The 17220-nt window shown below is 31.2% G+C and overlaps 2 protein-coding genes across 3 annotated transcripts in view; one reads left to right on the top strand and one right to left on the bottom strand.

Annotated features, from left to right (window-relative positions):
* The first annotated feature begins 753 nt into the window (after window positions 1-753).
* Window positions 754-4689, top strand: LOC115968991 (beta-amyrin 28-monooxygenase-like). The gene is made up of 4 exons (XM_031088548.1): window positions 754-1359; window positions 2121-2539; window positions 3576-3763; window positions 4072-4689. Exons 1-4 carry the CDS (start codon window positions 821-823, stop codon window positions 4369-4371), a joined length of 1446 nt encoding a protein of 481 aa, XP_030944408.1. The 5' UTR covers window positions 754-820; the 3' UTR covers window positions 4372-4689.
* A 12035-nt stretch (window positions 4690-16724) lies between these two features.
* The window catches only part of LOC115968528, a 29245-nt gene continuing 28749 nt past the window's right edge, over window positions 16725-17220 (bottom strand). For both annotated transcript variants that reach the window (XR_004086755.1, XM_031087940.1), the window contains exon 27: window positions 16725-17207. Coding sequence is in view for 1 of the 2 variants with exons in the window: in XM_031087940.1 (XP_030943800.1) it covers window positions 17133-17207 (75 nt within the window). In the remaining variant the exon portion in view is untranslated. The remainder of the gene's footprint in view (window positions 17208-17220) is intronic.

Below are 17220 nucleotides of genomic sequence, written 5' to 3'. Positions count from 1 at the left end.
TTTGTTTGACTTAGCCAACACGAACTGCACGCGCGAGCTCCATATTCATATATTTGCTTGTTAATTTCCAAGTAGTTTCTCCTCTACTCAATCATTTTCCGGTAAAATTAAATACTAGTCATTAAAAAAAAAAAAGTGCTTCGTACTCGCAATAAGTCCAATGAAATCCTATTCATTCCAAATATTAGAATCTCAAATCTTGGCATATAAGTCCAATGAAATCCTTTTATATATAAAATCCAATGAAATTTTATATTTTTAATCTAAAACACAAAAATAAAATTCTAAAATATTAGAACGGTTTAAAAATTAAAACAACTTTAATAGTAAAATGCTATTGCAATTGGGTTCTTAATTTAATTAACGTGTAGCATAAATTATCAGTATCACACACCCTATCTTACCAGCTATACAAGTCCAATGAAATCTTATATTTTTTAGTATCTAAAACACAAAAAGATTTCTAAAATATTAAAATAACTTTAATAGTCAATGCTATTGCAATTGGGTTCTTAATTTAATTTATGGGTTGCATAAATCATTAGTATTTTTTTTAAAAATTATTAGTATCACCAGCCTAACTTTCAAGTTCACATTGTTTGTCTATCAAAAAAAGAGAAGAAAAAAAAAAAAAAAAAAGTTAACTTTGTTTGACTTTGATAATGCCACTCTCAAAAGTCACACCGAAGTTATAGCCCACCCCGGCTACTCTCTGAAAGCCGAAACAAACTGCCTATAAAATGCCACACCTATTGCCATATATCCCTCAAACAAACCACACACACAACCAGTAACATTTTGCACCAACAAGCCACAAAAAATGGAGCAAAATTTCTACCTATCCCTTCTTCTTCTCTTTGTTTCCTTCATCACTCTCTCCCTCTTCTTCCTCTTTTACAGGCATAGATCCAACTTCACTGGCCCAAATCTCCCACCAGGCAAAGTTGGGTACCCCATGATCGGTGAGAGCTTTGAATTCTTCTCCACAGGATGGAAAGGTCACCCTGAGAAGTTCATCTTCGACCGCATGTCTAAGTACTCTTCTGAAGTGTTTAAAACCTCTCTTTTGGGACAACCAGCTGCTGTGTTCTGTGGTGCTGCAGGTAACAAGTTCTTGTTTTCCAATGAGAACAAACTTGTCACTGCTTGGTGGCCTGACTCTGTCAACAAAGTTTTCCCTAGTTCGCTCCAAACTAGCTCCAAAGAAGAGGCCAAGAAGATGAGGAAGATGCTTCCAAATTTCCTTAAGCCTGAAGCTCTGCAGAGATACATAGGTATCATGGATACTATTGCACAAAGACACTTTAAATCTGGATGGGAAAATCGTGACGAAGTTCTTGTGTTCCCTCTCTCAAAAAAGTAATACTATATCTCATTTCTCTCTCTCCTTGTTTTTTTTTTTTTTTTTTTTTCAAAGTCTAATCATAGAGAAAAACAGTGAAGTTGTAATAATTTTACCATAGAAAAAGAAAGAACTTGCATGAATTTGAATTCGTTAAAAAAATAATAATAATAATTGTTTTAATTATTTTTTTACAAACATATATATCACCAAATACAAAAATGTTCTCAAAAAAGAAAATTACAAAAACGTAATTTAAACATTTATTTATTATGTTAATGAAGTGACAAAAATTATATTTATTATCACCTCAAATCGTAAATTTTTTGTACTAAAATTTGTAATAAAATTAGTATTTATTTTTATAAAGTAATATTATAGATAATAAAAATTTTACTATATAAATCTTATAAATTGAGGTGAAACTAATTAAAAATTTTGAAATGAATTGATATTTCAAAATTTTTTTTACTAAAACTACTTCACAGTAGTTTTAATATATATATATATATATATACACACTTTTTATTGAAAGATATTAATACCTTAGATTTGGTAATATTTTTCTAGTAAAATAACTCAAATTTTATTGTATAGATCTTATGTGATTTTTCTCTATACAACTCAAATTATAGGTCTTATGTAAGACCTATAATTCTATACATAAGACCTGACCTATAACTCTATACAACTCAAATTAATACTCAAATTACTAGGCAAAATCACTCTAATAGTGAAATAACTCAAATTAATACTTTTGTTATATCATTGTCAACAGGTACACTTTTTGGTTGGCATGCCGTTTGTTTCTTAGCCTTGAGGATCCCAATCACATCGCAAGATTTGATGACCCATTCAAACTATTGGCCTCTGGGATCATATCAATGCCTATTGACTTGCCAGGAACACCATTTAACCGTGCAATCAAAGCCTCCAACTTCATCAGGAAGGAACTTGTCCTTATCATTAAGCAAAGAAAGATTGATTTGGCAGAGGGCAAAGCATCCCCTACTCAAGACATACTGTCCCACATGCTTTTGACTTGTGATGAGAATGGAACATACATGAATGAACTAGATATTGCAGATAAAATCCTTGGTTTGTTGATTGGTGGACATGACACAGCCAGTGCTTCTTGCACTTTCATTGTCAAGTATCTTGCTGAGCTTCCTCATATTTATGATGGAGTCTACAAAGGTGAATATCATTTTTTTTTAGTTTTCTATATTCTTTGCATTTCATGATCTATGCCTATAATTTATTTGATTTTCTATGCCTCTAGATGAAAATTCTGATTGTATAGGTCTTATGTGATTTTTTAGTGTTTGATGGTCTTAACAATAAATAAATAAAAAGCTCCTAATGGGTTAATTATAGAGAACTTTCTAAGCCCAAAAAGCAAAAAAAAAAATAATAATAATCAAGAGAATAGATAGAACCATAAATTAAAATCGAGTAAAAAAAAAATCAAGGAAAAGGGAGATAAATTAATGTTGTCCCTTTTGGAAAATCGACTTTATAAAAGTTGCTTTCGGGAATTAGTAATCTGAGTACTAGACGTGTGATCCTGATTCCTGACTGGATCAACCATGTTCTAAAGTCATACTCTTATATGTTTGAATACAAGGAATGTTTTTATATTGATGACTAAAATAGCATTTACAAGTAACCAATCTTAATCTAAGCCTAAATTAGGGATACAACTTTTCACAATTTTTTCACAATCTTTCAAAAATTATAAAAAATATTGCATCTAAGTTATTGTTTATACTGCATCAAAGTTATTTTTTTTTTGGGGTAGAATATATTGCATCTAATTAAGATATTGTTTATTTTCTTCTCCAATAAAAAAAAATGTTATTTTTTATTTAAACACGTTTAATAAATCTAGAATTTGACTTTGCAAGTCACATGACCCACCAACCAACAATTGGTGTGCACACCATTAATGATGATATGTACTTAAGCATCTTCTTTTTTACTGGTGAAAGAGAGAGATTTTGCCTTTTGCACATGGACATCAAGGCATAGACTTTTTTTTCTTTTTTTTTTTTGATAAGACCAGGACATAGACATAATTGACTAAATTTAATATGTTAGGCGGCCGTCTAGGACTAGCAAATAAGCCGGAAAAGTATATGGATCATCAAAGGCAATTGGAATTGGAATTGGAATTTTTTAACTTGACATTAATTGAACTCTATCTTTATTATTCCTTTTTGTCTTTGTTCAGAGCAAATGGAGATTGCCAAGTCAAAAGCACCAGGGGAGTTGTTGAACTGGGATGACATTCAAAAGATGAAATACTCATGGAATGTTGCTTGTGAAGTGCTTAGACTTGCTCCACCCCTCCAAGGTGCTTTCAGGGAGGTCATTAATGAGTTCATCTTCAATGGTTTCTCCATTCCAAAGGGCTGGAAGGTAAATCAATTCAGGCTAAAAAAAATTGATAGAGATGCATTACTTTTCATAACTACCAGTTTTAATTGGAGTAACATCATTTTCATTTGAATCTATAATTGAAACAGACTTTTTATATGCACTAACCACAACATATCATGTCAACAGTTGTTAAAAAAATTATGAAAAAATCTTTAGATTTATTGAAAAAATAAAATAAAATAATAAAAAAAATAAAGTTGGAACATGGCTAGCTAATAATATTTACAAAAAAAATATTTATGTCATAAAAGTAACTTAAATGCCTCTTCTTGTTGTTGTGTATGCAGTTGTATTGGAGTGCAAATTCGACTCATAAAAGTGCACAATACTTCCCAGAGCCTGAGAAATTTGATCCAAGTAGATTTGAAGGAAGTGGACCTGCTCCTTACACATTTGTTCCCTTTGGTGGAGGACCAAGGATGTGCCCAGGAAAAGAATATGCAAGATTGGAAATACTTGTTTTCATGCATAATTTGGTGAAAAGGTTCAAGTGGGAGAAAGTTCTTCCTGATGAAAAAATTATTGTTGACCCCATGCCCATGCCTGCAAAGGACCTGCCCATCAAACTTTTCCCACACAAAGCTTGATTTATTGGGATTAAGAACTTAAAAATCTTAGGTCCTTATCCTCCTTGGTCATTCTCACACACAATATAAGGAGAGAAATTAAACCTTACCCCCTTTTTTTTTCAATTTCGTCCTTATATTTGCTTTTTAATGTTGTGTTTAAGTTATTCCTCTTGATATTTCTAGGACATAAAGAAAAAGTATAATGGAAAAGAATAATTAAGTTGTTTACTCAGATGTCATATGATGTAAGTGTATAACGAAATTGTATTAATAATTATTGATTATGGCTTTGGTATACAATATTAGGCACTAAATGGAGCCAATCTTGACTTGGTATCATAGTTTTTTTTTTAATTATTGACTTGGTATCATAGTTAAGGAGCTACATAAGTGCACCCACCCCCTCCAAAGAAACAAAATTATGCAAAAATATGATGGTAAAACAAGAAAAAATCTATAAACACAAAAATTTGATAAACGATGATAAGATAAATTATTATTGATAGATGAAAAAATGATATAAATAGTGAGCGTAGAAGAAAATTAATACAAACTTGTCAACTCCTATAATGTAATAATTGTTCTCAACCTTTTTTTTTTATTTTTTTAATGTGCGTAGCAATAATCCTGTGTCAAACAGTCATGGCCGTTAACTTTGATCAGCATATTAGCACCGTTTACTTTTTGGTAAGGTGGAATGTTAGCCACCTGAGAAAGCTTTCACACTAATTGGTTAGCTAGTTATGGTCGCTCTTTCAACTACCATTTTATAATGCACTTTGCACTAAGGAATTACAATTAATTTTTAAATAATAGTACAAACCAGAAGGAAAAAAATTCCTTAAAGGCAACTTCAAGATGTTGACTAGGGGATATAAATTTAAGTATCAAAATTTAGGTACAGTACAGTTCCTTAAATTCCTATTTAAATTTCAGCCACCTGTCAAATAAAAAAAATTCACTAACGACGTCAAAAGCCAGGTGACTTCTGTTTAAATTTTTTTCCCAGCCCCACCTTACTTCAACCCCTAACCACACTGTCACAGACCCGCTGCCTCCACCGCCTCTGTCCAAACACATGCAAGCTCTTCATGTGTCCTTCCCTACACATCAAATACTTCCCAGATTTGAAGAAGTTTGCGGTGGCAAAGAAGACACACAGTGGAGTTCGGTTACGAAGCCGGCGAATCTTGTCTTTTTCTTTTGTTGACCAATAAATGATTGGAAACTTTTCTGGCAAGATCACAGAGATTCGCTTAGTAAAATTTTGGTTTTTTGGGTGGATCTTTTTTTTTAGGTTTTACCTTTTATGAATTGAATTTTATTGGGGTTTTGGTTTTGTGTTTGGATTGTTTGGAAATTTTGGTTTTAAGGGATGATATGTTTTTGGGTTTTGCCTACAATTTAAGACCAAAAGTAGACATTTTGGGTGAGAGGGAATAGTCATCGGCGATGTAGCTGAGCAGATTGTGAGTGACGAGGAGGAGTGGGTTGATGTTGGAGATGTTGCACAGGAGTTCTGGTGGCTGGGTTTTCTTTTCTTTTATTTTTTTATTTTTTTTAATGACAAATAGAGTTAACGACAGTGTTTATGCCGTTTGTGGTTTTTGACGCCGTTAGTGAATATTTTTTATTTGACAGATGGCTGAAATTTAAATAGAGAACTTAAAGAACTATATTTAAGGTAATATACTTAAGTTTTGCCCTAAATTTAATAATGCTTCATTTGATTATATAAGGCCCTAAAAAATTCACAAGACTAATCCATTAAAGGATAACAAAAGAGTGACTTGCTGACCAATGACTGTGAGACGGTCTAATCCATCTTTGTTGTTTGATTTTCATCACTATTGTGACAACCCAAACTAATCTTATCGGGAATTTTAGCTTTGTATTTGATCTTGACTTTCTTTTGTATGGTTTTAGTACGTTAGCTTTTTAATTAAGAATTAGAGAAATTTTTTTTTTTTTAATGGATTTTAAATAAGTAGGTTTTTTTTTTTTTTTTTTAAAGAAAGTTTTGATTTATTGTGTCTACTCCTTTATCATCAAATCAAGACACCAATGAGTTTTTTTATGTAAGTGGAGATTGATCTCTAAATCTCTTATTCAACTATCAGAAACTTTACCAGTTGAATTAAGCGAATCCCACTTTAAATGATTAGTGATTGGTCTTCTTACAGATTCAGCAGCGGGGTGAAGTAGTAAAAGGCGATCCAAACCTGGGTTGAAAAACAAAAAAACAAAAAAAAAAAAATGTTTCAGTTCTATAGTTTAGCATAAAGAGACATTAGCAGTATTAAATTAAGAGACACGTGTCTTAAATTAACTGGTAGTACACGATGCAGGACAGGAACTTTGGGACAATGGATACACATTCTATAGTATAATGTATTTCTATGACAATGGAATGAGAAAGTCACAACCACATAAAATCCACCATTAATAGCACACCCTTACAGTTCTTTTTTTAAACTATTTACATAAAATTAAATTACGTATTTTTCATCCAAATAAAATGATTATTCATGTTCAAAGGATTTTTTTTATCATTTATTTACAATTAATTTTAGAACAAAAATATATTTTTTTCATCCAAATAATATTTATTTTAATTTTCAAGGATTATCATTTAAAAATTATCCGACAAATAATAACAATAACAATAAAGCCTTAGTCTCAAAATTTTGAGACCAACTATAGATCCTTAAAAAAGAATTTATAATACTCAAATTATTAATTCTTTAGTTATAGGTATTTCCAACATAAACATCTAATATTCAGTTCTCCACAGCCCATTGTAACTATCGACTATCGAGTATACAAAATAAGAATAGTATGTATAAGATTATCTTTAAATTGTTAGATTTACATTTTAAAATATATTATCTCTATAATAGGATGAAAGTTCAAATTCTAAATAAAACTAAACAAAACAAATATCAATACTCACAAAAATTTTAATCTTGCTAGTTTATGCCCTCAAAAAGTTATTACTTTCAAGATTTGGGATTCTCAGCAATCAAGCAAAGCCCTATTAGCTTTCAGTTCTCCTCTTGTGATGAGTACCATGTGTGATGTGTGTAACGCCACCATAGGAGCAGCACTGAAGCTTGATTTTAAAAAGAAAATAAGATGTAGCAAAATAAGAGCAGGGAATGCACATGATGTGACATGATAAGACTCAACCAGGAAGCCACTTAAATTAATTTTGATCAAGCCATGGGAGTGGGGAGTTTTGGCTGTGTTCCATTTTCATAAGTCAAAAAAATAAATAAATAATAATAATAATAATATAATTGTCAAAGAGACCCGTTATTATTAGTAGTGAAAAAAATGATATCAATAATAAAACTAAACGAGAACAAAATAAAACTCATCGACTAAACTGTTGTGAAAAAAATATTAGAAAATTTTTCATTTGCATTTACTGAGTTTATCCTATGCTACGTGGAGTACCTTTAAGACCGTAGTGGCAATCTCAGCAGGATAATGACTTACCATGATAGAAATTGTTTCCTCGATCAGAACCATAGTTTTTTTTTTTTTTTTTCCCCCTGTTAGAATGAAAGCAAATAGTTGAAAGTATCTTGCACATGCATGCACCTGCGTGGTTAAAGCCATTTATAAATGCGAGAAACGTTTTCCACTTTGGCGTGCTGTGTCCAAATCACAGTTGACTGTAGCTGTGATGGCGTTGCTTGGAATTCAAACAACCTAATAACTCTCCTGTCTCCTGATTTGGACTCGCAAAAGCATTATGAAAATGTTGGGCAGGTTAGTTACACGCGCATAGAAAGTTCATGCTAACGAGTGTATGAGGGTATTTGTTAAAAATCTATTTTAGAAAAGTTTGGACATCACTTTTATGGAAAATGAAAAAAACTATCAAAACATAAATTTTTTTTTTTTTCTTTTCTCATAAAAACTTTTTTTAACTGGATTCTTAAAAAATGCTCTTAGAACACTCGTTAGCATTTTCCTAAAAAGTAAAAGAAAATGAGAGATTTTTTTCTCTTTTGATCAGTTAGATTTTTCCAATAAACTCCTCTTATATATAGATAGATTTTTTTTTTTTTTTTACGAAATGCTACTCTAGCCTAACCTATATACATATAACTCATCCTTAGAAAGTTGAACCACAGCCCTTAAACCCCTCTAATTGTGGCACCACGTTAAAGGTAGGGCGGTCACTGAACCACCCTGATCTGAAAATTTTTAAAAAAAAAATTATATATAATATATTTAAAATTTTATGATTTGTATACCTTAAAGAAAAAATTGACCACCCTAAAAAAAAAAAAAAAAAAAAAAAAAGACCACCTTGAGAAAAACCTTTAGATGACTATTTGGTCGACTTCTTCTTTAGATCTTCATCGTCTTCTTGCTTAGTTCATGTGCTTTGTCTTCTTCAGTTCTTTCTTCTTTGTTTCATTTTTCATTCTTGCTGTTGTCCGGCCCTCCCCACAGGTGAATAAAGTTATTAAAGTTTGAAATTTCAATAGATAGTAAACTACTATTAAAGAATAAAGTGACGTAACAAATTATTGACTTTAATATTAGAGAATAAAGTGAAGTAACAAATTATTGACTTACTCTTTTTATGAAACTTGGTCCTCGTGTAGAAGGCTTTACAGTCATATGTTATATTACTTATTGAATTATCGTGATATTCACATTAATTTGTGCAATTTTTTTTTTGTCTATTTTAGCATAGGGATGTATCTTTTATATTTTACATAATCATTTTTCAAAACACTTCATATTAGATTATTTATTTTATAATACATTTTATTAAAATATTATTTTATATCAATTTTTTTATTATTCTCCCAATTCATATATCACTTTACATAGCAATAGTAACAATGTTCTTTTTTCTTTTTCTTTTTGGTTACACGAATTTAGCTAATCTGTGGGTGAATTTTAGGGTTAAATGTAAAAAATAACCTTTTATACTATTTTGTATTAACCTATGTGAGTGCTCTTAGTATGTTTACTATTGATTTATTGTCTAATTGTCTCTTGAGTGAAGCATGCGTGGGAGATGGGTAGCAATTGTTAATTAAAATAAATTTTGTTATCCAAATAATATTTATTTTAATTTTCAAGGATTATCATTTAAAAAAATTATCCAAAAAATAATAACAATAACAATAAAGCCTTACTCCCAAAATTTTGAGGCCGACTATAGATCCTTAAAAAAGAATTTATAATACTCTAATTATTAATTCTTTAGTTACAGGTATTTCCAACTGAGACATCTAAGATCCGTTTGGATAGAACTTATTTTGCTGAAACTGAAAACTGAAAATACTGTAACAAAATAATTTTTAAATGTGTGAATAGTGTCGTGAGACCCATTTTTAATGAAAAAATTGCTAAAAAGTGAAGTTTGTGAGACCCATGAACAGTGCACTGTTCACTACTGACTTGGTCAACAACTGCAGCTGAACCCCAAAAAAAAAAAAAAAAAAAAGTGGGAAAACGCAGACTTAAAACGTAGACTTGGATCCAAACCCACACCTAATATTCAATTCTTCACACCCCATGGTAACTATTGACTGTCGAGTATTCAAAATAATAATAACGTATATAAGATTATCTTTAAATAGTTAGATTTACATTTTAAAATATAGTATCTCTATAATATGATAAAATATCAAATTCTAAATAAAACAAGTATCAATACCTTAAAGAAAAAATTGACCACCCCCCAAAAAAAAAAAAAAAAAAAAAAAAAGAGTCTACCTTGAGAAAAACCTTTAGACGACTATTTGATCAACTTCTTCTTTAGATCTTCATCGTCGTCTTCTTGCTCAGTTCATGTGCTTTGTCTTCTTCAGTTCTTTCTTCTTTATTTCATTTTTCACTATTGCTGTTGTCCGGCCCTCCCCACATGTGAATAAAGTTATTAGAGTTTGAAATTTCAATAGATAGTAGACTACTATTAGAGAATAAAGTCACGTAACAAATTATCATTTTACATAGCAATAGTAACAATGTAGTTCTTTTTCCTTTTCTTTTTTGGTTACACAAATTTAGCTAATCTGTAGGTGAATTTTAGGATTAAATGTAAAAAATAACCTTTTATACTACTTTGCATTAACCTATGTGAGTGCTCTTAGTACGTTTACTATTGCTTTATTGTCTAATTGTCTCTTGAGTGGAGCATGCGTGGGAGTGGGGTAGCAATTGTTAAAGACAAAAAGTAGTCTAGTTGAAGTCATTGGGGGTGAGGCAGTGTGTTTATAGCTTTTACACGTAGAAATTTTAATAGAGTAACACTATTTACAAAAATAAAATTAAAGTATTAGGAAAAATTCATAATGATATGCATAAAACCAAAATAATGTAACAGCAAAAATCAAAGTTGAGTTGAATTTTCATCTTAATTGAGTAATGCTACAAACATAATAGTGGATGAATGATTGTTTAGTTATGTACATTGAAGAGATGTACCTTATGGCATTGGTAATGAAACTATCATATAACAAATTCAAAATATAAAAACTCGTAAAATAAAATTATAAAACTTCATGTATTTGCATACATATTTTGTGATGTTGATATATTCAAGTTTTTTTTTTTTTATTAATTTTTGTATAATTTATGTTTCTTAATTAGTTACCACCCTAAAAAAATTTCCTGAAACTGCTACTGAAGCCCCCCACCCCACTCCACAAGAACTTGTATTTGTAAAGTAAGAACTGAGAGATTAATGTAAAATAATTAGAAAAATGCATAAATTTAAGTTTTTGAATTAAACGGTGTCCTTATAAATTGTATTAAGGGCTCAATAATGATTGTACATCTTGGCCTATTTGGCCAAGCAAGAGATGCTGGATTGTGTGGCCGAATTGCCATCAATGTGTGCAATCATTAAAGATTATTTTATATGTAATAAACTTTGCAAAATATTGTACATTAGTTAATAAATTATTATTATTAATAAAATAATTAGAGATTATGTTGGGCCATGATTGGCAATATGGGCTGGGTTTGACTTAGTCAAACATAGAAATTTTGAGTAAAAGGATCATTTATATATATATAATTTTGAAGATAAACTTATTATCTTTATAAATTTTAATATACACAAATTGCCTACTTTGCAATCAATATGTATAATAATAAAAAATTATAATTTTTTTTATAAATTTTTTATTATAATTTTTTTTTGAGTACTATCGCTCTCTAACATTAAATCTCCTCAATTTTTTTTTTTTTTATTTAACATTTTGAGTTAATTCAAACATTGATAAACAATTTGAAACTTAACAACAACAACGAAAAGCTTAATTCCAAATAATAAAAATCTGCAATAGAAAATTGTTTTTATTAAATACTCATTATATGAACTTGACAATTAAAACTTACCAAATAAGAGAGGGAAAAAAAAAATGAGAAACGTTTTCTTAGTAGTATTTTCTTTTTGGGGGTTAAAAAATAGACAGTAAACTATGGGTTTTAAATCACTGATTAGTTGTTTAATTCATTAAGAAAAAACCATTTTTCCAAGTGTAAAATATTTTTAGGTGAAAATATTTTTCGGAAAAGAAAATATTTTCAAGTGTTTGGTGGTACTTTAAAAAATACTTCGGAAAATATTTTTTAGTGTTTGGTTGTACTCTTGAAAATACTATAGAAAACACATTTACTACTTGTTGCTCACATTTTCTCAGCTTCCAAACAAATATATAATGTCATTTCTCAGTCCAAAAACACAAAAGAAACAAAACCCAAAAAAAAAAATTCATCAAATCCGGTCAAATTGAAAGAAGAAGGAAGAGAGAGAGGCGATTGGGTTCGATGCGAGATCGCATGGCGGAGGCGAAGGCGAGATCGTGCGGCAAAGGCGAGATCGAGCGGCGGAGGCAAGATCGCGTGGCATTGGAGTCAATCTTTGCTTGATCGTCAGAATGACTGTGGGTGGATCAGTGTGGGTGGATTGGTGTGACTGTGAGTGAGCTAGTTTCTCTCTCTCTCTCTCTCTCTCTCTCTCTCTCTCTCTCTCTCTCTCTCTCTCTCTCTGCACGTCTAATGAGTCCGGAAATGGTTTGAAGTGAAAATAAAAATGTAAACTAATTTCCGGGTCAAAGCGATAAAACACATGATCAAATGAAATGTCTTTCCGGAAAATTTTATTTTCCATGCGCAACCAAACACACGGTAAGGTGTAGAATCATTTTCTAAAATGCTTTTACGCCAAAACAAACGCAGCCTAAGAGAATTTTAAATAAAATATTGGGTGGCCCATGGCCTCCAAGCTATGCTATGGGCCTATGGCTCCGCCCCTGGCATGGTGCATAGCCCAATCAAATCCTCATCTTACAGCCCAATGTTCATCATCTAGATAGGAGGCTTTAATACTATCTTTATAATATCTTCATTAGAGCCAATATTTAATTTAACTATATTGAAACACCAACTACAGCCAAACCAAATTGTCATTGCAACATGGCAATTAAAAAAAAAAAATTGCCCTTATTTCTACTTCTTCACTACATAGTGCACAATTAGCATCATCAGTCCCTAATCTCCTCGAAAAATTATCTTTGGTTAGTAGCAAATTGGATCTAATCCTCTACAATAACATTTTGACCCTTTCATTGACCTTGATCTTCCATAGTTTTTGCCAAGGTATAGGAGGATTAACAGAGCTCCCTGGCTGGTCTTGGCTAACTTTACACATAGATTTCACAGAGAAGATTCTTTGTGTCCTTCACCCATATAAGCTTGTCAAGCCTAGATCTTAAAGGAAGGGGAATCTTTAAAATTGCTTGGGTAGAATTAGAATCAAACCATTCTTGCAACAATAGTCTAGTCCAGCAATGATTTCCAGAATTGAATAGGCTAGACACCATCAAAGGATTCAATTGAGTTGATTCATCCTTTGGTGTTGGTTTGAAATTTTCTAACTAAGGCACCCAATGATCCAACCAAACATTAATAGAAGCACCATCCCCAGCTATATAACATGCACCCTTTATGATCAAGGATTGTGTCTTCCGTATAACTCTCCAAATTGGCGAAGCATTATTTATAGGCTCTTTTTGAAGCCAGTCATCTCTCACCTTGTATTTGCTCCTTACAACACTCATACACAAGCTCTCTCTTTTTTAGGCAATCATCCAAGCAAGTTTTTCTAGTAAAGCTTTCTTAAATGGAAATTGCTACAGCTACAAACTTTTTTACAAATTATTGATGTGGTGAATGATTATTGGTAAATGAAAAACTGATGTCAATAGATGACTCAGATGAGGACCAGTAAAAATATTGTAAAATAATTTGTGGTTGTAACATTTCTCTTCTCAAATTCGTTGCTCTTTTTAAAACCAAGGGCCCCTCTACTCTTAAGGTGACAAAGTTTGTTGCAAGCCAAGTACTTGTCATTTGAATTTTTTGAATTCCACCAAAACTTTTTGTCAAAACATCTAAGTTGTCACACACTTTTGAGGGAACGTCAAAGGTTGACATGGAGTAAGTTTGGATAGCTTTAGCTACAAATTTAATCATGGTGCATCTCCCTGCCCCTGAAAGACGCTTCTTCAACTTTTCAACTTGGTTTCTAACCTTTCTTGTAGGAACTTATAATATTTTGAGGTTGCCTTTGAAAGGAATAGAGGAGCACCCAAGTACACCGCAAGGAATAGGGGAGCACCCAAGTACACCGCATCTTGTTGAAGGGATTTCATTTCAAAGATTTGTTTAATACCCTACATGTTTGTTGGTGAATTTGGAGAAGTGAACCCCTTAATTATCTATGTTGAGTAGAGTTGACCAAACCATCTACAGTGCAGATCAAGATAATCATTGATAGCAGATGCTTCCCTCCTACTAGCTTTTTAGAGTAGAACATTATAACCAAAGTACATAACATGAGTGATGGCTGGGCTACTAACATTCACCTTCACCGTACTGATTCTACCCTCTCTAAATTCTTTCCCCAATAACCTAGAAAGAACTTATCGATAATGAACAAGTGGGGATAGAGGATCCCCTTGCCTTAATCCTCTCATAGGCCTACTATTGAAACACTCTCAACAATCCAATTCATAAATCTTTCATTGAAACCAAAGTTGATGAGCACGCTTGAAGAATTTTCAATTAAGTTTAAAAGCCATCAAGCTAGCCTTAAATTTCCTTGATCTGAAATTATCTTTTTTAACCCATTACGGGACGAATTACAAGACTATCCATGTGTATTATTTAAACTAGTATGTAACCCGTACTAATGCACGGGAATAATAAAATTATGGTGGTGCTATTGATGTTAGCTTGGGTTATTAAATATATAGGATATTAGTTCGATCAGGACATTTAGAGGTACTAAAATGATTTTTCCTTGCAATTTTCATGATATTAGTTACGCCAAATTTCTTATTACACTACTATTACATATATAATTTTAAAAATCACTATTAGATACTACATATACAATATCAATTTACAATCACTGTCCGTGAAATTTTGCTAAATACAACACAAAATAAATAAATAAATAAATTGGTCCAATAGTATTTCACTATTTCTTATTGGGGATATGTGCATGAAACCATTCAACTCAATTATAATTTATTATGTTCAAGATCTTCGCATACAAAATATCTAAATACAAAATATCTAAATAAAAACCGTTTAAAAAATATACACATTAGTTTAGAGATAAAATAACAAAAACATCATCCCATAAGTGAATCAACTTACATTACCCAACTAAAGTCTAACTCAAGTTTTGCCTAAAAGTCTTTTTGTACCAAATAATACCTTTCAAGATGCAGGATACTTTAGACGTGGGTTGGTCAATTTATTTTTGCCATGAGAGAGGTACTTAACAGCCAAATATGAGCACCATAGCCTTTTCTTTTCCTTTAGAAAATTTCCATTGCCACTTCATAAAAAGGGCTGGCTTGGTTGAATTGAAGTCCACCTTCGTTAAAGGTGATTGAAAAAAAATCCAAACCACAAAAAAGATGTTAAGATCAAGGTTTTCAAACCCGGACCGTTCATTAAACCGTAAAAATGAGAGGTTCAAAGTTTTTAAGATCGAACCGGAGTCGAACCGTGATGACGTCATAATTAATTTAATAATTAATTAAAGCCTAAATATAGATATTAAATTTATAAAACTAGCAAAATTGACAATATATCTATATATGTGAGAGAAATTTAATGATTTTCAAGCATATATTTAATAATTAAATAAGAAAGTTAATAAAATAAAATAATAACCATGAAAACATTAAAAAATTTTATTAATTTTTGAAGTAAATTTGAATATTTTTGAAAGATTTTAATTATAATTTTTTTTATTCTTTGTAAGAGATAGATAATTTAATCAAGTAAAATAAAATTGTAAAAAAAAAAAAATTGCTAGGGGTTGGACCGCACGATTCTCACCGATTCGTGCAGTCCAACCCCAGTTTTAGCGGTTCACGGAATTAACAAAAAATCCGATTATTTAGGCTTAAAAAACCGATTTTCATCCCGGTTCCCGATTTTCACGGTCCGACCTCCCGGTCCGGTCCGGTTCTGAAAACTATGGTTAAGATGATTGAAAAAGATCCAAACCATGAAAAAGATTTCATTTTTTTTTATAGGATGTTAGTAAGGTGTACATGACAAGATCTTATTGCATTACTTAAAAAAATGAAAACTCAAACATATCTATCTTAATAGGAAATCCAATTTATACACTAACTTAACTCATTTGCCACAAAAATTTAAAAATTTAGATTAAATGGGACACATGGCACAAAATTATACTCTAATTGAATTCCAATTTGATATCTAATTGAATTTTCTCTCAACTTTATCTATTAATATATATATGTATGTATATATATATATATATATATGTGTATGTGTGTGTGCGGTTAATGTGTACCCTGCACACATTAAGCCATCCATTTTTTAAAACATTTTCTCAAAAATTAAAAAAACTGTCAATACTTTTTCAATTTCCAAGAAAACATTTCCAAAAATGATTAATTATTGTGTGCCCTTAGGGCACACATTAGCAAAATCGTCTATATATATATATATATATATATATATATATAGACAAGTCACCTGACTCATTAAAAAAGTTATGTCACTAAAGCTTCACAAATGATCTATCAAATAGTAACATAATAAGTAGGAGCAAGATAACCCCAAACCGATTTGGAGGAAAACTTTTTCCCGCACTCAAGTACCCATTTAAAAGCCTAGAACATGAACTTCTGGAGGAAATAAATTGCAGTCCGATACCGAAAGAATAAAAATAAATAAATTAGGAGCACTTTTTCCTTGGATTTAATGAACAATTTAACTGTCAACAACTCCCTATTTCAAATAAGAGAGCCAGAGACAAGTAAGCAATCAAATAGATGAAAAAGATGCTAAAATCAATTTACTAATAAAATGAATGGGTACACATTTATAGCTACACCTCACAAGCTGTATATGCTACAAATTTGGATATAATTTGAACATGTACATGATACAAATAAGAACTATAAACAAAGGATCAACACAACTCATTCTCCAAGGAACTTCCACAACTGAAAATCTGGATGCTTTGGAGTCTCCGGTACATGGCAAAAGGTCAGTGTGAAACTTTCAAGAAGCACAGACAAGACCACCACCCAAATGAAACTCTAGCAGGATGTATGACCCGATAAAGAATGAGGACTAAATTGCTGAAGAAATGCTCAATAAACACACATGAGATCATATTGCCTCCTAAATAATGAAAAATGAGAAATGATGGATGAAACCTAGTTGCTACATACTCAAGATTGATTAACATATAAGACTGGCACCAACCCAGCCATCTTGCCATCCCTCCCAGGGCGTTTCTTCTTCACCTGTAACAAGAGT

The sequence above is a fragment of the Quercus lobata genome, chromosome 11 (genome assembly GCF_001633185.2).
Source record: "Quercus lobata isolate SW786 chromosome 11, ValleyOak3.0 Primary Assembly, whole genome shotgun sequence".
In the NCBI taxonomy this organism is placed as follows: domain Eukaryota; kingdom Viridiplantae; phylum Streptophyta; class Magnoliopsida; order Fagales; family Fagaceae; genus Quercus; species Quercus lobata.
Note: the sequence above shows the minus strand (reverse complement) of the source record. Positions and strands in the feature narration are given on the sequence as shown.